This window comes from Lepisosteus platostomus, chromosome 3 (assembly GCF_059453375.1).
Source record: "Lepisosteus platostomus isolate fLepPlt1 chromosome 3, fLepPlt1.hap1, whole genome shotgun sequence".
In the NCBI taxonomy this organism is placed as follows: Eukaryota; Metazoa; Chordata; class Actinopteri; order Semionotiformes; family Lepisosteidae; genus Lepisosteus; species Lepisosteus platostomus.
Window position 1 is genome coordinate 74,951,024 of NC_142613.1, and position 25,434 is coordinate 74,976,457.

The following is a 25,434-nucleotide window of genomic DNA, read 5'->3' on the forward strand; positions in this document are numbered from 1 at the left end:
GTTCTGATGACAACAGGCTCCTGTTTTTTTATGTTTTTGTGTTTAATTAGGGAGGAATAATTAATGCCGAGCGAGCGAGAGAGATGAAAAGGCCTCTGTGTGAGAGGTTCAAAGGAAGTATTAATTAACAGACTCCATCTATCTGGCCTGATCTGTCCATCCACAGAGACCCTGGGGAGTTTACAGAGTGTCACCTTGTTCTCGGCCTCAGACTCGTCAGTGTCCTGGAAGGCAGGGGTCTTTGTGGTATTTCAGTACAGTCCCGTCCGCCCTGTTTCTTACTCTGCAGTTGTAAATAAGCTGTGCTAGGTTGCGAAACACAAGAATTGGAGTTCAGTGTCTTGATCTGGGACAAGTTACCGGCATGCCTTCCACAGACTGTAGCCTGAGTTAATTGGTCCCATTTAAAATGCAAAATGCTCCGTTCCACTACTACAAGCATACAGAATGCACCAGAATACCTTATAATGGGTTGAAGAAATGGGTCAAAAGATCTTGAGAATGATCGACTTCGCAGTAGCAAGTCGCAAATTCGGACATATCACTGGGAACACGTACAGTAACTTGTTTTAGAATATTACACAGTGTGTGTATTCTACTGTTTATATATACATTTATATATTCTTGGTTTTTTTTTACTATTACTGTAAAATTATACCTGTGTTTTAGAACTTAGATTCAGACTACTACTTAAGCATGGTTGATATATAAAAGCATTTTAACTGTGCCGTCCTGCAGACACCAGCGGTTCTGCGAGCCTTGTGCTATGCAAGTTGTCCTAATTGTGGATCAATATTTTAACGTAGTTGTCAAGGTTAAACTGAAACAGTAGAAAAAATACAGTCAGTATTTGAAAACTACCTACAGCCCCGTTGCTGCAGATTAAAATAATTAATTTGTCTCATTTGTGCTGATGACCTGGAAAGTACCCATTTCTCCAGCAGGGAGTTTACGAAGTGAAGTCTCTTACTCAGGGGTATAAGAACAGCTTCCTGCCTCGGATCTGGACTAATGACTGGAGTGGTTCTGGTATACAGAGTCCTAACTACTGCTCCACATTGGTGTCTTCAATATTTGTATTCATTTCGGACAGAGTGTTGTTAGTCTTCCTATAGCTGTTTTCATACAACTCGCTCTTTTCTGTATGATTTAGTTCTAGACTTTGTCTTCAGGATAAAACTGCATATGGTAATTCACAGTGAAAAGCTCCAGTTATTTCCAACACACCTGGAAAAAGGACACACCTGTTCAAAGGATACTTCCAACACACCTGGTTGTTTGCGTCTTAGTTATTCTGTTGTGAATTAAAACTGAAATGTCCCAAAAAATGTTGAAGCCGGTGGTTATAATTTGTGCGACCTAAAGCAGGTAGCCTCTAACATTGCCTCTGATAGCTTCGAGGTTTACAGTGGCCATATTCTGCCTGTGGCTGCCTACTGATTTGAGTAAAATAAACTTTTTTTTAATATGAACTCAATCACATGTACCCAGTGATCCGCAACAAAATGGTAATGTAGCAGAACAAGTTCAAATCACACATTACTGTACGTTACAAGACTTCAGCTTTCAGTGCTTTGGGCTGCATTAATTGGTGTGATTTAATAGATCAGGGCATTGCGTTCTGTGCTAACCAGGTCTTCCATCCAGAGGTGAACAGCCTCAACAGAAGATCAGCTTTTCAAGACTCTCAGACCAGTACAGCAGCCTCCTGATGATGGATGGACTTCACTGCACTTTTGAATTGTTTGTGGATTGGAGGACACTGGCATCCGGACTGAAGCAAGTCATGATTTCATCATGTGCCCTAGTTCTGCGATTCAGTACAATAATACCCTGAATCATATTTTCAAAAGCAAATTATTTGGTTCAGTTAATCCAGTCAGAAAGAAATTTTAAAAGCTCATACAGTATATTACAAATGGCAATCTAGAAATCAAGCCACAGCACATGTTCATAGTCTCTTCAAGGGAAGGGAGCTCAGGGAGAGGGCTGTGGTGTAGTGGTTAGGTTTGGGTTTTGGGTTCAAATTCCATGTAGGGGAACTGCTGCTGTACATTTGAGCAGAGTGCTCTGTCTAGGTCTCTCTCATAATCCCAGCTCTATGGAAGGATACCAGAATGTACTGGGAACACACGAATCATGTCCTCTCGTAATCTTCTCCGGTCAGGACTGAAAAGGCTCGGTGTCCTTGAGAGACCTAGTCACAGTACTGACATGAATCCTAGTGAGAAGCTCTGGAAAGGTTTGAAAATTGCTGACCAACTAACAATCCCCGTGTAGCGGGAGAGATCTCAAGGTGATCTGTCAAGTAGAGTGGGCCACAATTGCACCAAACTGGTGTGCAGAGTTGGTACTTCTTCAAAATGTCATGTGACTGAAATTGAACACAGCCGCCATTTCTGTTTTTCTCTTTAGTTTTTGGAAACGTACTGTAACAGCATACCCCGAGAAATCTTCAGCCTGAGCATTCGTGTTTTTTTTATGAAACATGTGCACGAAACATGAAGTAACAGGCTGCCGGAGTGGTCTCGCTGCTGGGGTGGGGTACTGGGCTGCTCCACTGTGTGAACAAGACAGTGCTGGAAAATATTAAAACTATGAAACGGTTCGAACAACAGCTGGAGTATTGTGGGTGTGGAATGACTGCATCAGGGCAGTGCGCAGAATTGGTAGAGACTTGGCCAAAATGAGCTTGCAGATGTAATTGGGGCCAAAGGTGTTTTTTCAGCACATATGGAGTTCCTGTGTTGGAATACTTATGCAGTCAACACATTCCCTTTTATCTCATTAGGCTCTATTGGCATGTACAGTAACGTACTGTACAGTATCTACAATTGGAAGGCTTCAGTTTGAACATTCAAGTTTTAAGACTACATAAATCATTCTGAAAACAAGAATAACCATAACCAACAATCTGACTAAGTTTTGCTACTATTATTCTTGTCCAGCATAAAACAGTAGGTGAAGAGGAGAGAGTGTATGGAGAGTATCAAGTGTCCTTTTTGCCACTGTGAAAGAATATATTCATGTGTCTAAAGAAGCTGTAAGTAAAAGCCAAACTATGGAAAAGAACAAAGCTGAATTGCTTTGTCAGCATTCTTCACAAAGGAGTTGAATTACACTCGGTACATTTACATAGCTTAAATTCTCGAAATATATCCCAAGCAGAAGGCTGTAATTTTCTGTTATGTTGGATATCCTACATACATGCGAGTGGAATTTCACATTCTTTCACTGTGAAGAATCCAGCTTCAGTTCCTCACATCTTGGGAGATGCTGATGTTGTGGTTTATGAAACAGTTTATAAAACAGTTGAAGAGCTCTAGCAGAGAAGAGGACGTGGAGTGTGTCATCATGATTTCTCATGTAGGACACGCTAACAGGACACACGCGTGCTTCTGCTGAGTCAGTGTTTCATTCAGGACACTGAATAACATGAAGATACATCCAAGTATGACCTTCATATTCAGCACGAGGCTATTACACACTTCAAACACCTAAATACTGATTATTAAAAATGAAAGTAGCCTTTATCTGCCATGTACTAAAAACAGATATAAACGATATATACAACATATGCTTTCCAGTTATAATAAAAATATTTGGTGCAATTTCTTTTAACTTTTGCTTGAAATTAGTCTGGTTAATTTGTCAAGCCATTTACAATTCTAATGGCAAACACTGGGATATGGTTTTACTTGCAATATGAATTGTCTAAATGTTTTTCAATTATAAATCATAATAAAAAGCCCCAAAAAACTGTAGGTTTTAAAGTTAAAAAAATGAAAAAATCAGATTATAATTATCTTTTGGCTAGAGTGCCTGGATTAGAATGGCTATATAAACAAATCACATTGGTAGAGGCATCGGTTATGCATTTTCTTAATTGTTCAGTTGCTTCGCTTTCTAATATTTCTAATGACCACGTGAATCATAAGATGCACCTGAATTCTAAGCAGCTGGTCTAGCATATGACTTCCTCCCACTCTAGAAAATCCACACTGACCTTAAGAAGCGTCTCCGCACATGTGGTGTTGAGTCTGTGGTAAAAGCAGGCCCGGACTGCAGGGTCATGTTTCTGTGATCATACAGTAATGAAAAGCAAGTTGTGTGTGGTCTGTTTCTGTCTGACCTAAATTTCAGTTACCAGAATTACCTTTTGGTGTTTCCTTGATAGTCTTTTAGCCATTAATTAACTTGTCCAATGCCTTCGTAGATAAGGCTTTATGTACTCAGAAAGTATAAATGCAAAATGAGAATCACTGAGCTACAAGGAACTATTTATGAAAAGGACTTAGGGGTTTATGTTGCAACATCTTTTACATCTTCTAGATAATGAGGGGAATCAATAAAAAGGGCAAACAAACATGTTAGGATATACAGTATATTTAAAAGCAGAGATTGAAATCACATGTTGTTGCTGTACTACTCAGTTTAGAAGATTGTGCACAAGTTTGGAAATTATATCATATTATAAAAAGAGATGTTGCTTCTCTGGAATCATTCTAGGGAACTGCAGGCAGATACTGTACATTCCAGGGCTTGAGGGACGGAGCCTTTTTAGTCTGCAGGGGCAGCATGTCGGTGGTGTATGGACACAGTCACCCAGCGGGGTGCTTCAGAATCAACAGTGACAAGCGAACTCCAGGGCACAAATGGGAACTACATGAACATGCGTTTAAAACCGAGAACAGGGGGCACGTCTGTGCACCATGGGTGATGGAACAAGCTCCCCAGCCATGTTGTTAAAGCCAATACGCTGGCTTCTTTCAGTTCATTGAGATCCTTGGATCCATTACCTATTAAACTGGATAAACGGACCAAGTGGCCCTGTCTTATTTTGTTTTTTCTTATGTTGCTCTGTTCAAGCCCTTCCATATTCTGCAACTTTTTGTGACACTTGAAGAGGGGAAAGGTATCGGTGACAAATACTGTGTCTGTGTACAGATATGTAGCTCTCGGTGAGTCCTAGATGAGAAAGCCTTTCCTTTTCTGTGCTCACTCTCATCCACTGCACTGTGAACAGTAAAACCAGCTCAGGCCAGGACATGGTGAACTGAGTTGGGATTCTTCTCAGTGAACGAATAAACGCACATACAGGATAAATCTTACAAGTTCAAGTGTCCTAATTGCATAGAAAGTCTGATGTCGTTTCTCGGTGATCATTGTTGACACCACAGTTGAGCCTCAGGGATCAGTCAACTGGAGAAGTTGTAGGAGAAGGCACCGCTGACTGACGCCGACCGTTTCCTCTTCGTTCTTTGCAGAATTTAGAGAATGGGCTGTGTGCAATGCAAGGATAAGGGAGCAGCAAAACTTACGGACGAGCGGGACGCCAGTATAAGCCAGAACGCGGGTTATCGCTATGGGGCAGATCCCACACCACAGCACTATCCCAACTTTGGAGTCACTGCCATTCCCAACTTCAACAACTTCCATGCTCCGGGGGGTCAGGGGATGACCGTCTTCGGGGGAGTCAACTCTTCTTCTCAGACTGGGACCCTGCGCTCCCGGGGCGGAGCAGGTACGTGAGCACACAGCGGCCTTCCTGCAGTCGCTGGAGGTCACAGCCGGCGGCCGCCGTCTCTCCCCGCGCTCAGTTACACACTGCAAATCACTGTTGGGTGCTGCAGGAAACACTGAACTCACAGCTCACCTCCATGAAAACCGATGTAAAAGTCATTTTAGCTTCATTAAAAGATTAATCCAGCACTGCTGTCTGATTCTCGGGACTACCATTAATGTCAGAATTGAAGACTTGGAGAGCATCGTGTTGCTCTCGCTGGGTGAATTTGGAGCAGGCTCCCTTTTTAGAATATAATTGCTACTCATCTTGTTATGGATTTCAATTAGTGTTTTTTTTTTCAATAGGCAGAAATTCTCCCAGCCTTCTGAGTAGACCACACTGAAATATCCTCAATAAGTCTGGGCTTTGAAAGAAGCAATTGTCATGTTCCGTTTTGCATACTGCCTTCACGGAAGTTTAATAGGTGAAGGCTGTGCAGCAAGAAAGCACTGTTGGGGAAATGAATCGGCCTGCCAAAGATTTACGGCACATCACTAGAAATAATCCTATCTAAATGGCAGCACAATGAATGCGACAGTATTCCCAACAAATATTGTCTAACACTTGGGAAGCGCTAAGAGACATTCCATTTCCCAGGGACTGAGCTATAAGACACAGATCATGTGCAAACATCTATCCAGAGTCTTCGTACATAAACCACATTCCCATATTCTGCTCTGATTAAGGCCTTCCTTTTGGTCAGTGTCACCAGCCACAAAAAAACTACAGCAGAGGGTTTTGCTCATCTGTCGACTGTGAAACATGATACCACATCATTTCACCTTGTGCGACACCTGAAACGAAGCAGCTTCATCATTTCCATTGTGTTTTTCATTAAGAAACTTCCTCTGTCTAAAGCCTTGGACTTCTAGTATTAAATCCGGACTGGAGCTCTTCAATATATTCAGGGCAGACACACTTTTTCACTGGGTGGGTAAAACATATTCGGTTTCGCATTCAGCCTTTTTTTGTCACAATCTCAGCTCAGATCTGCCATTCTGGGATCGCTCTTTAAGAGACGGCTCGGATGATAAGACAGCTCGTTTACGTGCTGAAGTGAGATCGTGGCACGAGGCACAGCCACCAGGGCAGCACAGCTTCACTGCGGCCTTGCTTGTTCTCCATTGGCTGGGTGTGACAGTGGCACAGTGGGTCTGGGGACAGTCCACCTGCAGCCCTGTGCCTGCCAGGTCACAGTCCCACTCACTATAGCCCTTCGACGGTATAGCAGCTTCTGACAATGGGTGAATACCCTAAATCACAATGCTAAAGCCAGAATTACAAATAGACATTTTTATGGAAAATGCATTATGTGGCTTTACTCAAATAGATGTCTTTGAGTTTTGTTCCTGCTGTTTCGCGGTTTGAAGTTTGAACGTTAATTTTTATAGCTTTGGTTCGAAGGAAATTCAGGGAAACTACACGCATGATCCTAATGTCGGTACAGAAGGATTGATCGTCTTCCGTAACCTGGAAAACAAGAAGGTGTGAAATGAGGGAAATGACAGGTCTGTCTTAAAGGGAGCTAGGCTCGGGGATATAGAGGTCTGAAGGAGAATCGAACCCTGTTCTCCATCTTCCAGTCAAGCAGGTTACCTCAGTCTGACGGAAAGGCAGAATATCAATCACTTAGCCCCACATCACCCTTAGGGGGGTGATTGAATTATAATAATTAATAATTGCTTACACTTGCATACCACTTTTCTGGACACTCCACTGGTACTGACCAGGACAGTGAGGTAACACCCCTACTCTTTTTGAGAAATGCCCTGGAATTTTTAATGACCACAGAGAGTTCAGTTTTATGTCTCATCTGAAGGACAGTGCCTTTTTACACCTGTAAAAATACTGGGACATTAGGACCCACATGGACTGCAGGGTGAGCGCCCCCTACTGGCCCCACTAACACCTCTTCCAGCATCAACCTTAGTTTTTCCCAGGAGGTCTCTCCTCCAGGTACTAACCAGGCTCACACCTGCTGGGCTCCAGTGGGCTGCCAGCTGTGAGCTGCAGGGTGATATAGCTGCTGGTGTGTTTGTTATATTTGTTGCAGTGTTATTTGTCTGTGTTGTCTGTACTTCAGCTTCCTTGTTCAAGCTGTAGTTTGTGCTCCTACTGCTAGAAATGTTGACATTACTGACTGGTGCGCTCAGTGTATAGTATATCTGACACAACCTCTGGTCTGGTCATATAGCTTTTGTATCAGAATAAAGTAATTTAGTGACGTGAAGTGATTTAGGCAGTCTTTCCTATTTCCATGTTTTGGTTTATAGTCAGAACAGTGTACACCAGTCTGACCACGACCAAGGGACTCTGCATCGTGGCTGGAATTCGTCACATGTCTTACGGTTTTCTAGCACTTGTGCCTGGAAATAAGAAAGGCTGAGTGCAGAGCCACTGTTCAGAGCACTGAAAGGCCTTGCTTGATCCTGAGGAAAGTGTAAATCATACTGGAGATTCTTGGCTCCCTGCTGACCGCTGCTGTTTTACTCTCGTGCTCCCTTCAGGCGTTACGCTGTTCGTGGCACTTTATGACTATGAAGCCAGAACAGAAGATGACCTTAACTTCAGGAAAGGAGAGAAGTTTCAGATATTGAACAGCACGTAAGTATTTTGTTACACGGACCCCGCTTGTCTTAAAATAAGATATGTTTTGTATTATTGCAATAATCATCTTATTAAAATAGCGATACTAAAGACCACAGCATTGATGCCTATATATTCGTGTTTTACAAAACCTCTTAGAAATCTGAAATATACTGTGTTAACCTGTGCTTGCAGTGATAACTGTACTGCGAGTTAATAGTCAAATGTTCCTTATGACTTGGTGGCAGGCCCATGCGACACGAGTTTGGGTGGGAGTTGTGTCAGGGTGGGCAGCGTGTCTGAAAGAGTCATCAGCGCTCAGATGGGGTGAAATTCCACGTGAGGGAAAGGAGCTCCTGGGCTGGGCTCTGCGAGGCCTGGGCCACTCCTCTGGGGGATTTGAGAGGCTTGCAAGAGGCGCCAGGAGAAAGAGGGCCACTGTGGACTCCAGGCTGACAGGGGAGGTCTGCTGAGAGCTTTAATGTGGGAGGGGTTGTCACAGGAATGGGCTGAGGATCAGCGAGGGTGGGGTCCTGGGAACGACACAGCCGTGTCTGTGCTGGTCGGGCGGCCATGAGGCCGGTCCCTTGCGGGTCTCGGCAACGATGAAATGCGCTGTGGAGGAAGAGGGGCTGCTGGGAGGCGTTGGGACCTCCAGAAGTGGGGCAGCTCTTGTCTCGTCAGTGCGGCAGCGCACTTTCCTCTTCCCAGGTGACGATAGGTGGGAGAGGCAGCGGTTGAATCCTGCCTACTCCCTGTTTCTCGCTGTCAGCCGGTCAGGAAGCGCGAGAGAAAACCGCGTGCTGGCAGCTGCCGGGTCAGGGCCACACGAGCAGCGGCGCCCCCTGCAGTGAGAGACGGGGAAGAGCACTGGTGTGAATGTAGACATGAAGCTTGGCTAGGAGTGGGAATGAAGAGTTACAGTATGCTGTAGTGTTTATAAAAGTGAAGATTGGAAATTGGGCATTGAGGGTTAAGCCAGGTTTAAGGCTTCAGTGTTCCTTTGCTTAAAAGCGATTGTCTCAGTGAGAGTCAGGATGAAGAGTACTAGGCCATGGGTGTGACGTGAGCAAATACAGAAGCACAGGTGTTGGTTCTGATCTGAGGGAGAGATGAAGGGACCGAGCTGTCTTCCCCGAGAGAGAACCTGCGTGTTCGATCAGGGATCCCAGAGAGGACAGCCCAGTTAAAACAGTGAAAACTAAAGCGACGCGCCCTCACACAGCCCTGTAGCCCTGTAGCCCTGCAGCCCTGTAGCCCTGCAGTCCTGTAGCCCTGTAGCCGTGCTCCGCAGGAATGTGAAGTGCAGTCAGATGAGACTCGAGGTTTATTAGTGGCCCCACGCAGGACATAAATCAACAAATGGAAACAAAGACGCATGATTCACTGGAGTGTCTTGGTTTCCCGGAACTGAGCAGCAGTGGGAGTTCACTTCATCATGACAGGAAGTGGCAGCGTGAGACTTCCTGTAGTTTTACCGGGTGAGCATGACAGAAGAACAGCAACTGCAGAGCCCTGCAGAAAAACTAATTTTGGAATGCGAGTTACCATAAAGGTTTGAGAATATCACACCTTGCCTGTAAAAAAAAATCACTCTGTTAATTAAAGCTTCCTTGTTTATATTTTAGTAAGGGTAACTTTAGATGCGTGAAACATGCCTGTTTCCAGAGCCAGTTTTACCGTTTTGTGCTGAATTGTTTTCTGAGGGGGTAGGCGTTGGGTCACTCACCTCCTACACAGCTGCTACAAGAGCTGCTGTTTTGTGTCTGTTGCCTCAGGCCTTGCTCTGTCCTGCTGAGAGGAAACATGGAGCTTTGCTCTGAAGTAGAATGGTTTCTGAAGTGTCAAGTCTGAGCACTTCAAAATTTGATTTCCATAATACCTTCACAGCTGATTTGAGACTTCGTATGCCATTGGAGACTATCAGTTAATTAAAGGCTTCCACAGGAGACTAGAAACAAAGCAGTGTTTCTGCTTCAGTCCACCCAGTTAATCGGAAACGCAGCACAGTTTTAGTTATGTATGGCCACCTGCTGGTGCACAGCAGTGTTGCATGCCCTTTACCGAAGGCTCTCCATCCCTAATCCTAGAGAAAATGTCAGGTTTTGCAGGAAGCTATAAAAAACAAATGATTTGAATCGGGATCAGTGTGTTGGCGTGTGCTAATTAAGTGAATAAGTAGTCAAATCAAGTCAGAGTTGGAAGAGAACCAGAGGACCGCAGGGCTATACTTACAGTACCTGCCTCACTGGATCTGACAGGTCCTTTCACCAGTCCTAGTTTACCGGAGATCCCAGAACATCAGAGTCTATTAAATGCATTGTGAAGAAAGGAAGTCTTTAGTATATATTATTTAATTCAATTCAATTTATTTTTATATAGCGCCTTTCACAACAAGGTTGCCCCCAGCCGCTTAACAAAGCAAGTGACCATACATGTTGTACGCGGTCGTCTTTGAATTAACCCAGTGTGTTGCAGTGTCACACAATACTGTACAGTAACTAGGAAAGATGCCACAGAATATGACTGAAATAAGTCTTGAGATATTTTAACAAAGTACAAAACTAATTAAAGCATCATTCTGAAGGTACTTACTAGAGACATAACCGATTCCATATCATAATTCCCACAAGGACACAGCTAGTTGTGCTGTTAGACACCGGCCTTCATATTGTATAACTGGAACAAGGACACACATCACTTACATTAGCCAGCTGTCTCATTAATGTTATATATGTAGTACTGAGAACCAGTATTGAGAACCAAATTGTTAATAATTATCAATCATTTGTGTTATGAGAGGGGAAATCTTGAAACCCATGGAAATCTCTGGGAGATATTTTTTTCACAAGTCTTTTACCAAACTATAAGTAAAGATTTTAAACTTGCAGTAGAAGAAACTTAATGAAGAACATGTCTTTTTGTCCCTAAAGCTTCATTATGCTTAAGTACATATGGCCTGTTTTCCCATCAAAAAAAAAAGTTTTACTGTTCATGTAAAGTATGTTATGTCTTTGAATATGAGATTTCTTTTATTGCTACTTTTAATGGAAAGTGCATTGTTAAATAGATATAGTTCTTTAACATGAATATCACCTATAATACTTTCCTACACTTAATAAAAGTGTTTCTGCAGAGAGAATCTCTGCATTGTAAATGGCTGAGCAGAGCCTGCGACTACATCATTTTGCTGTAGAGTCTGCATTATTTCTCAAGCCTGTGGCTTGTTTCCAAAAGAATTACACATTTTCTGTACAACAATGGAATTGCAATATGTTCTGAAATGTAGTCCCTTGCCAGCTTGTTTCCTTGTCAATTAGAGCCTGACTGCTGGCTTTTCTTCTTGTGTTCCTTAGTCCATCAGTAAGACTCTGTTTTCATTTAACTTTCTCAGTCTGTTTGAAGCTCAGATGACACAAACTCAGAAATACTGCCGTCTGCCTGGGAGGGTTTTATCAACGTTGTCTGGTGGATTTTGCAAATACTGTCATATGGCTGTTGGAACTGTGATGTACACAGTAGGACACTACAGGCCAATCTGATTTGGCTACACTCATAGCCGGAAGTGCTCTGTATGTACAGAACGACATAAACAGGTGATACAGGGAACAGTGTAACTCAAATAGTCTGACAGGACATGCTATGTGCTTCTCTGCTATGCTATCTTTTATCATAGGGCACAATATGATATTGATTTGTGGAAAATCATGAGACCTTTGACCTGCAACTAGTATCTGTCAATTAAAAATTCCATAGGTTTCTTCATGAGAATATTGCTTCCATATAAAGTACCTAACGGTTTAGTCAGAATCATCATCTGCGTGAAGAAGGTTCTTTAAACCATTTCTTAATCAGTTGCATTTATTTTAGAATATTATCCAGCTGTTCAGCTTCAGTATGATCCTCAGTGTGTTTTACTGTGTGAATTGTGGTCAGCTTTGTAAGCGGTATGTCTGGCTGAGGCACAAAGGCAGCAAAGGGTTCTGGCTGCGGTACTGGCTTTATAGACTGCGGGAGGCTACTTTCTTGAAAACCTAAGCGTGTGGCCAGTGTACGAGAGGAGTTTCAGCAGTAGAACTGCAGTAAGCCCTTCCTGCTGTAGATGCGAATGAAGTGGTGGAAGTAGGGAGGGTGTTATTGTTGCTTTGTCACCAGATCAGATTCTGCACAGAAAGAGTATTTGTGTTCTATTTTACACTGTTTTATAAAGTATATGGGACTCCTGATGTTGAGGGGTTTCAAAGGTAGGCACCAAAAGGACTTTAAACTTTATGAAGGTTTTTTTCACATCTTATAGATACGCCTTATTATAGACATAAACCTGCAAACCTGAAAGGTGTAGGTGTCTGTTACATTGGTAGAACATTCCATCAGTTTTATCTCGTGGGTATTAAAGCTGTCACATGCTGCTCTTCGGAACAGAAAAATGAAAGGACTATGTACTGTACCGTGAAGTTCTGAAGACGCAGCGGGCCCTGTTTTCCACTGTGGGCAGACATATAAATGAATTAAGAGGGCACACTGCCCGCTGCTAACCCACAGTGGAAAACCAGAGCCATTGTTTTGTGACTGTTGTGATTTAAGGAAAGGAGGCAACATATGGAAAAAGACTGCTTTTATTTGCTGATGTAGCACTTACTGCCTATGTATGTATGGCATATATTAATGTCACTCTTTCCCCCTTTTCTCTCCCCTCTCTCCCCTCTCTCGCTCCCCTCTCCCTCTCCCCCCTCTCTCCCCTCTCTCCCCCTCTGCTCCTCTCTCAGCGAAGGGGACTGGTGGGAGGCCCGCTCACTGTCCACGGGCCTGACCGGCTACATTCCCAGTAATTATGTGGCTCCTGTGGACTCCATCCAGGCGGAGGAGTAAGTGGTGCTGGCAGAGGGTTACCACCCTCAGTGAAAGCAGGGGGCATATCTCACACGTCTCACCCCAGAGGCTTTTTTTGATGTTCGTTGAGCTCTAATAACAAATGGAACGCCTGGTTAGAAAATAATGAAAGCCAGTTGGTTCCATGGACCCTCTTGACATAACATAGAGGGACATTCTGTTTGACGTTCTTTGTTTTATTCCCCCCCGTGAAATTTCTTGGCGATCGTTGGGCTCTCTCTCTAATTGGGAACAGTACTGTACGTTTTTTTCTCTTTTAGTAAATGTCATATAGTGTAGAGATTAGTACTATCCCCAATACATTCTTGGCATAATCTAACTGTTATGAATTCTGCAATGCAGCACAAGGTGGGTTGTTGTTTTTTATATTTATATGCTCCTTTTCAGTCTGAAGGACCCCTGAGTGAGTGCTTTACATATAGGAAGGGGCCCCTTTCATCCACGGCCCCCACCTGGTGACGCACAACAGGCATTGTGTACCAGCAGACCTATTACACAGCAGAACACAAATGCCGAAGGGTGAATTGCTTCACCATTTGAATTCAAGAGGAACTTTAGGTCAGCCTGACTGTGCTGACCTAGAGCAGGATTTAGCCCTGCAATTGTGGTTAACACCCAAACTCTTCCAGACAGTCCCATGGGTCTGTCATCACTCTGCTCTCCTCCCCACTGAGAGCTGATGTGTGGGGTGAGTTTACTAGCGCACTATGGCTGCCGTCACATCCTTCAGATGTTTCTGCACGCCGGTGGTGGTGGAGGGGAGTCCCCATTACCTGTAAAGTGCTTTGAGTGGACTGTCCAGAAAAGTGCTATATAGGTAAAAGGAATTATTGTTCCTTACATTCCAGTACTGTGGAAACAGTGCCACCTACTGGTCCAGCAACACCACTACAGTATGAACTTGGCTTTCCTTAAATTTACCCTTCCCAGTACTGACCCGGTCCTGCCTAGGTTTCATTCTGAGATCTGACGCCATCCGGCCTCAAGGCGGTAATGTTGCTGTTGACACAGGGTGGCTACACTGCTGCTTTTAAAAGAGCGTGATGGTGAAATACTGGATGAATTCGCCATTAGTTGATTTATTTCTGAAAGTGTAATGAGAATATTTCCCAGGCTATATTTTATGTGAGGTCTTAGTCACATGTTACACACAGAGGAGTTACCTTTTTTCTCATTTGGTTCATGTTGTGCTGTTGAAATGCCATAGTCAAAGGCTGTGATAAATAAGACTATTATTCTCCTGGTGCACAGCACATCAGTATGTCATGTGAGTAACGGAGAAAGATTGAAAAAAGAGGAAATTCAGTACGCAGAGAGAGTTTACACTGCAGGAAGTTTTGTTCATTTGCATAGAAATTAGACCGTTGCCTCAGTTATTTAGCTGGATTTGTAAAAAATATATGTAAAAAATAGAAGGTAATTTACTTCCTCAGATCTTCTTTAATTCTGAGCGTTGTAATGAAAGTCATCTTAACTTTCTGTCTTTTAATCATTTTTTCTGAAAAAAGGGTTTTATTTTCAGAAATGTGTTCACTTTTGGTTAAAAAATGTAAAAAGTTAAATCAAAATTAACCCACATTGATTTCGCCACTTCATTGGAAAACCAATTGTTGTAAATACTGTATGAGGCACTAAGCAGGCAGTCTTTACTCACAAGCATTGTATCTGTCTCCAGTAATTCCTCCATCATGCGGAGTAGTTACAGGGCTGCACACCCTTATCTGTGACAGAAGAACACAGCATGAAGGAGATACTCGGTCTGCCTCACGCAGTCGCCTTCCCAGCGTCTCTGCTGGCTGGCAGCCATTTTCCCCTAGTCTGGTACTGTATCTCCCAGCCACTCTGGCACCTCTGGCCCTGCGAGACGAAAGGTCAGCCCTTCTCTGGGACTCTGAGGTCTCAGGCACGTCTTCTGCTGCGCGGAGGTCTCTGTGACGGCACTGTGTCCTGTATCAGCCCTCACGGGAAACAGGAAACGTAGGTGTGAGTGAAAAAATGATGGAAAACATTCATCCAGGCACTCGGGGGAAACGTGTGAGCAGACGTCTGCCATATTTGGATTACAAGCTGCACTGTTTTGTGACGTAAGAAGATAAAAGCAAAGGTTTTTCTAAATGCAGGCAGCAGTAAAGGGGACCTCCTTAGAAATCGAACACCATTCGCGTGTTTTAGATTTCAGGTGTATAGCGCTTGAATAACAAGGCTAATGCTTTATTATTTGCAGTTGGTACTTTGGTAAACTTGGCCGGAAAGATGCCGAGAGACAGCTTCTGTCCAACGGTAACTCCAGAGGTACCTTCCTGATCCGAGAGAGTGAAACCACCAAAGGTAATATCCTTTCATAAGGTGTAAATTAAATAAAACTACAAGGTTCTATAATGTACCCCAACACATATATTAGGATATTAGGAAGAATCTGTCCAGATTATGGAGAAAGGTGCCCCTCTGACCAGTTGCAGAACAAAGAATTCTGCACGTCACAGTATGTCCAAACATTGCAAAAACAACACGTTTACAAAGCTGCACATTTTTGGCTTTTCCAAAGAACGTCATTCTCTAAAACCCCAAAGTAAAGAGCTGGTCCTGTACTAATAGAAATTGTGTGGACTTCTGAATTACTTGCATTAGATTTTTTTTACCATTCCCATTTTCTTCTCCAAATTATATGCCAGGATTTTTCCACAGCCAGGTTTTTTTTTCCTTCAGATAAAAGTGCTTTATCTACACATTACAGCATGCAGACTGTTTAAAGGTCTGTTTTCCTTTACAACGGGACTCTGTAAAAAAATGGCACTCGGACAGTTGTAGTATCGAGTCAAGGTGATGTTAGTTTCAGTATTGAAAATTAACAAATGCAGGTCTGTACTTTTTTATGCCTCTCATGTTCTCTGTGCAGACTGCCCTGCAGCACGGTCTTCTCAGATGTGTGACATGAGAGGCTGAGGGGAATCTCTCCTATCAGCATACGATAAACAGTGCCAGCTTAGGATGATAAAGTAGCAGCAATGCAGACAACCCAGGATTTTTTTAAAAAACGTGAAAGACGCCAACTTTGCGTTTTGTGATTATGAGCGTATAATCTCTGAGCACGATTCTCTCTTCGGTTGATTTGTCTTTCAGGTGCCTTTTCCCTGTCTATACGGGACTGGGATGATATTAAAGGAGACCATGTGAAACACTATAAAATTAGAAAGTTAGACAGTGGAGGGTATTATATAACAACCCGAGCCCAGTTTGAAACTCTGCAGCAGCTGGTGCATCATTATTCAGGTAGGTTCACACAGTTTACTCGGTTTTTCAGTTTGTATTTTTTGTGACCGTCCAGTTTATGATTTCTTGTTCTTTAAATTATATCAATTGTACTGGAGCTCAAAGGAAGGGGATAAAAATCCCAAGAAAGCTGAGGCAAGTTATACCAGCTGTGTCCAAACACGCTTATGCTTTCCGCTGACACTTTGCCACTTGATCACATGCCTGTGTCCTCTCAGAGCTTTTAAATCCCATCTTAAAACTTAGAAGAAGATCTGCAATTATAATAATAATAATTGCTTACATTTATATAGCGCTTTTCTGGACACTCCACTCAAAGCGCTTTACAGGTAATGGGGATCCCCTCCACCACCACCAATGTGCAGCATCCACCTGGATGATGCGCCAGCAGCCAGAGTGCACCAGTACTCTCCCCACACACCAGCTCTCAGTGGGGAGGAGAGCAGAGTAATGAAACCAATTCATAGATGGGATTATTAGGAGGCCATGATTGGTAAGGGCCAATGGGAAATTTGGCCAGGACGCCGGGGTTACACCCCTACTCTTTTCGAGAAGCACCCTGGGATTTTTAAAGACCACAGAGGACCTCGGTTTTACGTCTCATCCGAAGGACGGCGCCTGTTTACAGTATAGTGTCCCTGTCACTACACTGGGGCATTAGGACCCACATGGACCGCAGGGTGAGCGCCCCCTGCTGGCCCCACTAACACCTCTTCCAGCAGCAACCCTAGTTTTTCCCAATTAGAAAGTGCTTTTCATCTTGAAGGATCCCCAAAGTCTTTACTAGAGTAGAGTAAAAGTTATTATTATAGTTTTTTATCTTTTTGCTTGTTTTGTTTTAAGGCACCTCCAGGGAGGTCTTAAAAGGCCCCGTATAACACAAGCATCATTTTTATCAGCACTGCTGCTTGCTGAGCTGGGGGCGTGGGAAGAGGGGTTGTTGCTGAGGTTCTGCTCGGTGGGCTGTGTGGTCCTCCACTCTGTGTGGCTCGGATCTCGCTGGACTGACCGCCCTCCCGACACGGAGAAAGGCGCCGTTCTGAGCAGTGAGCGCAGGCAGGCCGGGGGGGGGAGGCTGCTGGCGCTGGGCAGTGCCCACAGCTTCAGGTACAGAAAGGAGACATTGCAGTGTAACTAATGACCACAGCACTGCGCCGCAGGGCACTCCTCACTCCTGCAGAATAATAACCAAGACTACCGGAAGAACAACTTAGGTAACAACTGTATGACTGAAAATGAAACACTATCATTTTAAAGGTTTCATATGATACAAGGCAGAGCATTAAAGCTATAAGCTTCACCCGAATTTCAACAAGTCTATTTTTATTTGGTTTCATATCTAATGTGCCGGTTTATGAGGAGCCCGTGTGCCGGTAGATTTGTGGGTAGATGGTGTACAGTAGCATCTGCACTGTCACAGCGGGATAATGGGCTAACTTTGAATGCTTCAGTGCTGCATACAGAAGGATCAGATAATCACAACGCGTGACTTTTCTCTACACTGTTCCAGTTACCATACTGATGCCTAAATGGATTGAAAATAATCTCTATTGATTTCTTCCCCCCCCCCCCCACATCTGTTTCATTTGTTTCCAGCTCCACACAAGATAAAAAAAATACAAAGCATGCATTACCGTCTGAATGATACCTGATATTACCTTGAAAGACCTTGTCTGTTTCTCAGTGCATTTAAAAACCAAAAAGCAGGCCACTGCCTCATTCATTTTTGCACTGTAGGATTTCTGTCTGTAGGAGCTCCCAGACATTCCTCAAGATATTAACTGAACTCGTTTCCTATACTACGTGGCACTTCTCCAAGATAAAGATTTCCAGATTTCCTCTGAAAGAGGGTTGTATAAATCAGGAATGGTGCTTTGCATTTGCAGCTTTGCAGCTTAAGGTGAAGCTGACAGGGGGAGATGTCTTCACTGTGTAATTGCTTTTGTCTCCCTCTTCCTCTTCCTCTTCCTCTCCACTTCCCCACTCCCCCCTTGTCTACCCTGATCCAGTAAAATCCCATTTGTGATCAAGTGCGTTGATCAGTTTCCTCTCCCTTTACCTTCGCACTGTTGATGTGTCGATGCTTCAGAGGGCTGCTGCTGCAGTCTGAACACAGCACGCTGCTGTCTTTTCCTTCCTGCAACACAGAGCCACCTGGTCAGACGTCGCTTCCTTTGGGTCTCTGAGTTTAAAGGACTTAATTCAGTTTGAATTTCAACAACCTTAAAAAAGGAAAAGACAGCAGTGCCTCTACCAAAGTATAGTGCACACTCTACATATGTGTGGAAGACTTGTGTGCAGTATATTTGTGAATTGCTTTATAGAAAAGGGGGGTGTGATGAGACAGAGCAGGGAGGCACTATAGCTAATAAAAAAACTAAAGTAAAATTAAAACAGGTCAGGATTTGCAAGGGAAAAAGTAATCATCTCTCATCTACTCTTCATATCTGTTCTGATCTCTGTAATTTACAAAACATAATTCATGTGATTTGCCCAAACAAAGAATGATTTAGCTCTGCCCCCTGGTTGACTCCAAACCCCCCATCTAAGCTTCACCTCAGTTAACATATGAAATAGGCTGAATCAATCATGACAGCGCTGTAGAGCTGGAGCCCCACTAACATCCCTGTTACAGATTTTCATTTTATGTCGGGCGTGATAAATGATATTGTCACTGGGATAGCTACACGGGCCTGATCCCCTGTGCAGAGCCCAGATTTGAAACTCTCATCGCAGTAACTACATCTGCACCGAGGATTGTGGCCAAAAGAATACATCAGTGTTTCTGCTTAGACTTAATATCTGCTTCTTACGTTTTAATCTTCTCTGTTGCACACCTGCCGTCTGCGCCAAGCTCACCAAGACAAATTCAGAGTTCATGCACAGGGATAGAAACGCCGATTCCGAGGAATAACTTGCAGTGTTGGTCAGGCGTCGTACGGCGGGCTCTGCTGGCGCGAGGCCGGGCTGGGAAAGGAGAATCTGACCGTCTCTGTGAAGTCTTCCTGTCTGTGCTTGGGGCGTGCCTCGCTCTGTGCCTTTCTGTCCCTCTAAGGCTCTCTGTGCTTCACTGTGCTTCTGTGCAGAGAGAGCTGCAGGTCTGTGCTGTCGCTTGGTGGTTCCCTGCCACAAAGGGATGCCCAGGCTAGCTGACCTGTCTGTCAAAACCAAAGACGTGTGGGAAATCCCAAGGGAGTCCCTGCAGCTCATCAAAAGGCTCGGGAACGGGCAGTTTGGGGAGGTTTGGATGGGTATGCCTATAAACCATGACTGTGTAATATACCAGAGGCTTGATGGAAGGTGGTGCGATCTCAGAAAAAAAATACAAAGTGAAAATTGGGCCATGCTGCTTGTGCATACCCAGCGCCTTCACTGTTAAGCTCGTCAGTGGAGAATTTGAGCACTCAAAATAACTCGAATAAAGAGTCTGCAAATACTCATGAAACTGTCCGACGGATTTTAACCGGTGGGGGTATATATCTTCAGTGGTTTGAAATTGATCAAATAAAAGCCACTGCCAAAGCAACACTTTTACTAGCTCAGCTTTTAATATGCGTAGTGCATTTTTAATGGAAGGTCTTTTTTATTGGGGATTTCTCAATATGAATATCCTGCCAGAAGGAAAAGGCTGCTGGGATTGCTTTAGACCGGGTGCACACCGAGCACCTGAGCTGACTCACCTTCCATCTTCCTCTGCGCATGTCCTGTGTCATGACCATAAATCCTCTCTACCTCACCTTCATTCCCTGTAGAAAGTGCGGATGGTTTGTGCTATAATTTAACTGCAGTCTGCGAGAATTACATGCCACATATTTCGGGATTGGCTCGAGATGCATGGGAAATCACCAGGGAATCTCTTAATTTGGAAACAAAGCTGGGGGCAGGCTGTTTTGCTGATGTTTGGTGTGGTAAGGCAAAACAATGTTCCTTTTTTTTAAGCATTTTGCTGTTACATTTTTAAATGACGGTGTTTAAATGCAAGATACCTGACAGTGTCAGAACACCTCTGAGTTACCTTTTCTGATATTTCTTAATCACTTTTTTTATAAATGTTTCTGTCTGTCACTGTCATTTGCCCAGTTCTTAGCAATCTGTCCTCCTCTCACTTTTGTTCTTATTCTATTATTAAGGCCCAATAAGAGATGTTTTGGGCATTTTCTAGTAACCTGTGAGTCAAATCACTCCTGTGTTCCATAATTGAAACACAGTCTAACACAACGCAAGCAATTGCTTAGCTTTCTGAAGCCCCTCCTGCTAAGGTCACTGACATGTTAGATCTTTGACTTGAATGAGTCTTAACTTTTACACTGGATACAGCAGTTCTGTAGAAATCAAAATAAAAACATGACTCAGTCCTCTTAGCGCACCAACCTTCTGCCTTGCAGTGAAACATCAGGAACTCCTTTTAAATCTAAACCATCGTATGATTTTGCTTGCCTAAGGGATTAGATATTTTAAAAGTTTAAAGATGGACTGACCAGAAGTTGCTTATAATGGTATGAAACATGCAGTGCTCGATTATATCATCATATAGTGTTTGAGCTGATGCAGCTTTCTTACAGGATAACAAAGAGAACAAACAGCGGAATGATTTTTAGTCAGTTGTAGATTCATCTTCACAGCAAGTGTCTTACTGTACACACAGTACAGTACCACTACAGCCCAGCCAGTGTTGCCCAGATTTACAGTACATACCGGCCCTGTATCAGGGAGGAGCTTTTTAATTATTTGCATTCATTCATCTGATGGAGATATTTTACTCCCAACAAGTTTTAAAGTTTAGCATGCAGTTTTTTTATTTTCCTGAACAATGTGCGCTAGTCAAATGATGCTTTTCTTACCCTATCGCAGTTAGATTCAAAGAATGATTATAGCATAGAAAGATTTCTTGCGCTTAAGAAAGATGAGACATTAAGCCCGTCCACTGTCCCCTTTGATAACTGGTAGCTACTTGAACCCAGGGTTTCATCCAGCCATCTCTTGAAAGAGTCCAAGGCAACTGGCGGGATAGCTTGTTCCACACTGCCACATCCCTTTGTATAAAGCTGTATAGAGCGGTTCTGAAGGTATTTTACTTCAGAGCCGAGACGTAAATTAAAGAGGTGTGGTTGCATAACATACAGTCAACTCTGCAGTATCTAGTCACACTGTCAGTGTGCAGAAAGACAGCAATGATTCATGTTTCAGTACTTAAACCCAAACACTTGGGCAGCATATTCATCGGAACAGCTAAGACTTTCTATTATCAGCACTTTGTTCCAGAAATGGTGCATCCGAAGCTTAGGCAAGCAAATTCAGAGTCGTCCAGCATGAAACGCCGTGGTGTTGGGCTTGCGAACTGTGTGATCAGCATGGCTGATCGCTGCACGTGTGGTGAATGACAGGGACGTGGAACGGAACCACGAAGGTGGCGGTGAAGACGCTGAAGCCCGGCACGATGTCCCCGGAGTCGTTCCTGGAGGAAGCCCAGATCATGAAAAAGCTGAGACACGACAAGCTGGTGCAGCTGTACGCTGTGGTGTCGGAGGAGCCCATCTACATCGTCACGGAGTACATGGGCAAAGGTCAGTGTGCAGGCGCTCCTGCCATCAGCGGCGCAGCTGCCTGACCGCGCAGCTCTGACAACAGCGGAGACTTGTGTCAGGACAGACGAAGGACGGCAGATCGTTTCTTCACCAGTCCGCTTAAACACCACGCTCCTGGGGACCAGCTGCCAGATTCTGAACGCAGACAAAATGGCAGTTAATCTGAAAGGGAATGTGGGGAGTTACCGTGGCGTCAAGGGAGAAAATATGTCAAATGTAAGGGTGTCCTGTGAAGAGAACGGTCAAGAAAAGTAGACGTCTCATAATGTAAATAATGTGCCACAATCGAGAGATGGATAAAACCCCATAGAAAATAAAAAAGGGCTGGCCTGTTTTAAAAACCAAGTCTAATTTTCTTAACTAACAATTGGTTTGCAGCTTATCTGAAACCTGATACGAGAGCAAAACTAGTCCTCTGCCCTGTTTTCCTTTTTTTATTGAAAAACTTTCTCAAATTCAGTAATTTATTCCCTCTTCTTGATTATTATGTTATATTAGTTTTCCATTTTGTTCATTGCTGGATTTGCTGAATGTGTAAAAAGCAGGATTGAGGTTAGTTTTTTGTATTTCCTTTTCTCTTTGTATGTACCTGTTTGTATGTATCTGTCCACAGACAATCTGTCTGTGTGTAGGATACATCATAGAGTTTCCCAAGATGTATTTTAGCGAATTAAAATACATCTTTGAATGCCTCTCTTTCTACCATGTTATCTTGATTTTTATTAAACATCTTATAAACAGGTACTGTACCTATTAGTCATGTCTAACAAATTAAAATGATTTTAAGGACAAACATTTTCACCGCAAGATGTGTCATGTTGACATGACCAGTACAGATTGATAAAGTTGAAGTACCTGGGATTGAAAAAATACTTTCCATCTGTATATACGGGCCTGAAACAATTTCAGGCTCCTAAATTTCTTTACAATCCAGTCATGTGAAGAAGGAAATTTTATGTGATTTTTTTTCATATTCTTAGAATGGCGTAATACCAAACATTTGGGAATGATCATATTGTGGGATACAAAATAGAATATTCCAGATAAAGTGTGTAACAAGCACGACTAATCTCTGTGTATGTGGCCTGTGTTTTTTTATCGTGCTATGTTGCAAAACATTTTTAAATGAGAGACTTAGAGACTGATATATAAAAATAAAGTCAGCCTTCAGGGATTTAAATGTTTTGCCTCTGATATGTTTTACATTGAACACATTGTTCTGCAGCATCTGGATGTTGAACATCAAAATTACCAGAGGTTAGTAAAGCCTCTAGCTACTGAAGCAGACATTTATGTCTACATTCTTTTGACTAGAAGTGCATGAACAGTGGTACTTAATGTTAAAAATAACTGTTTTAACAAATCAGGCTTAAGCAGCTGTGATTCTGCTGGTCTCAAAACTGAGGCACCTTTATTGTCACTGTCAGTGTTATCAGTATAGAGATGTTTCTGGGGCTTTCTGCTCAGAGACTTATTGTAATCTAAGCTTTTTTACTGCTGTTGAAGTGATTTTCGTGATCTGTCACATTTTACTGAGTCGAAAATGCACATGCAAATAAGTTTAACTTAACTGCTAAATTTCTTTACAAATATACCATATTATGCATAGCAAAGACAGTCTACAGAACAGTACATATTTTAAGGAAAGGTTGGCGCGATCATTTAAAAACACCTGTGCAATTTCAGGAAGCTTGCTAGATTTCCTAAAGGACGGAGAAGGACGAGCACTGAAGTTGCCAAACCTTGTGGACATGGCAGCACAGGTGGGCTTTTCTTACTGTTCCAGTAGGGAGCTGCATCAGCATGCGTAGGCCGCAAAGGAACAGGTAAAGGTTTCTTCCAGGCTGAAAAGAGAAGAAAAGAAACAAAACCTTTCGGCTGTGGAGCCTTCTTCGGGGGCGTGACACCCAAAGACACACCCGAAGAAGGCTCCACAGCTGAAACGTTTTGTTTCTTTTCTTCTCTTTTCAGGATGGAAGCAACCTTAACTTGTTCCCTTGCAACAAAATACTTTTACACCTTGCGTTATAGTCAAGGTACCATTCTAGGCACAAACTCTGTTAAATATTTTCTTGGAAGTGGCCCATGTGGAAATAGATACCAATGGAGATGTGATACCAAAGAAGATCAAGTTCACTAACATTGTTAAATATGCCAGAAAAACAGACTGGCATATTTAACAGTATACCATACCATCTTTTCAACATGGAGTAAACCTTTACTTGTTCCTTTTCTTACGGTTGCCTATTGTAAATCACAGTGAAAGCACCGTTACAGTGTACAGTAAGTGAAAACATGTGTGATCACCTAGTGAGTAAAGTGCTGTAGACAGCACCTCATTCTGTGCTCTGTATTCCTTCCTGCAGATTCTCCCACCTCCAGGCATGGCACAACATTGTGACAGTCAGGAAAGATTGCACTGTACATTTTATTCAATCTTGATTTTATTAACACAATGCTTGCGGCGGGAACATTAAGATCTCCCACAGTTTTCCTTCTTGTTTAGCGCAGGCTTTTCAGATCTCCAAATATAATCGGTATTTCCGGAGGTAATGTGGTGCGTCCGATGTGTTTCCCCACGCAGGTTGCGGCTGGCATGGCTTACATCGAGAGGATGAATTACATCCATCGAGACCTGCGATCAGCCAATATCCTGGTAGGGGACAACTTGGTGTGTAAAATTGCGGACTTCGGCTTGGCAAGGCTGATCGAGGACAATGAATACACCGCTCGACAAGGTGAGGGTCGTGCTTTTCATTCTCAGCCAAACGCGGGTATCTGAGTCAGTTGTGTGCTCTGCTACGTGCTGTTGGAGACATTCATCTACGTCTTGGTGCTGTCTATTAATGAAATGTGAATATTCGCAAACTATAATACTAAGATTCTAATTCTATTAGACAATCAAATCTTAAGACTAATTAAGATGGAGTTTGTAGTCTTATCTCTGTGTATTTTCATGTAATTCTACTGTATAGTTATGTACTGTGCACACTGCAGAGCCATGAAGACTCCAGCTTTGGATGAACTTCTGTGATTAACTGAGAATGGATCTCCAGACTTCTGTGTAAAAATGCCATTAGAATTTTATTTGGCTTGCATCGTTATTCAAGGTTATGTCATCATCGCAAAACCAAATTGAATTTATCTTCACAATCAGCCTCGTTAGCGGACAAGGCTCTTGAATTAACAGACTGCATTAGAACACAAAGTGGAAGCCCACTGTCTTCTAGTGATTGATTGCTAATTCAAGCTCTCGAAGTGTGTTTTACATGGGACTGTTTCCACGTCTCCCCCTGGTTTACTGATTGCACCTCTGACGCTCCCTGTGTTTATTCTAGGGGCAAAGTTCCCAATAAAATGGACGGCCCCAGAAGCTGCGCTGTATGGGAAGTTCACAATCAAATCGGACGTGTGGTCCTTTGGGATCCTGCTGACAGAGCTGGTGACAAAGGGACGAGTCCCCTACCCAGGTGGGCATCAAAGTGTCTGCTTTTCTCTGTGTGGTGCTGCAGAGCAGCTGCAATACATCCGAATCGC

The 25,434-nt window shown here is 43.2% G+C and overlaps 1 protein-coding gene across 5 annotated transcripts in view; it reads left to right on the forward strand.

The window, feature by feature from the left end:
• Nucleotides 1-25,434, forward strand: part of fynb (FYN proto-oncogene, Src family tyrosine kinase b) — an 86,203-nt gene that overhangs the window by 56,464 nt on the left and 4,305 nt on the right. For 4 of the 5 annotated variants that reach the window (XM_088626819.1, XM_088626817.1, XM_088626818.1 and 1 more), the window contains 10 exons: nucleotides 5,268-5,524; nucleotides 8,074-8,170; nucleotides 12,919-13,017; nucleotides 15,267-15,370; nucleotides 16,163-16,312; nucleotides 19,399-19,563; nucleotides 21,697-21,876; nucleotides 23,584-23,660; nucleotides 24,482-24,635; nucleotides 25,236-25,367. In XM_088626819.1, coding sequence (XP_088482945.1) covers nucleotides 5,278-5,524; nucleotides 8,074-8,170; nucleotides 12,919-13,017; nucleotides 15,267-15,370; nucleotides 16,163-16,312; nucleotides 19,399-19,563; nucleotides 21,697-21,876; nucleotides 23,584-23,660; nucleotides 24,482-24,635; nucleotides 25,236-25,367 — 1,405 coding nt within the window. In that variant the 5' untranslated portion in view covers nucleotides 5,268-5,277. Of the gene's footprint in view, nucleotides 1-5,267; nucleotides 5,525-8,073; nucleotides 8,171-12,918; nucleotides 13,018-15,266; nucleotides 15,371-16,162; nucleotides 16,313-19,398; nucleotides 19,564-20,064; nucleotides 20,221-21,696; nucleotides 21,877-23,583; nucleotides 23,661-24,481; nucleotides 24,636-25,235; nucleotides 25,368-25,434 lie in introns of all 5 variants that reach the window. The other variant, XM_088626820.1, reaches the window with a different exon arrangement.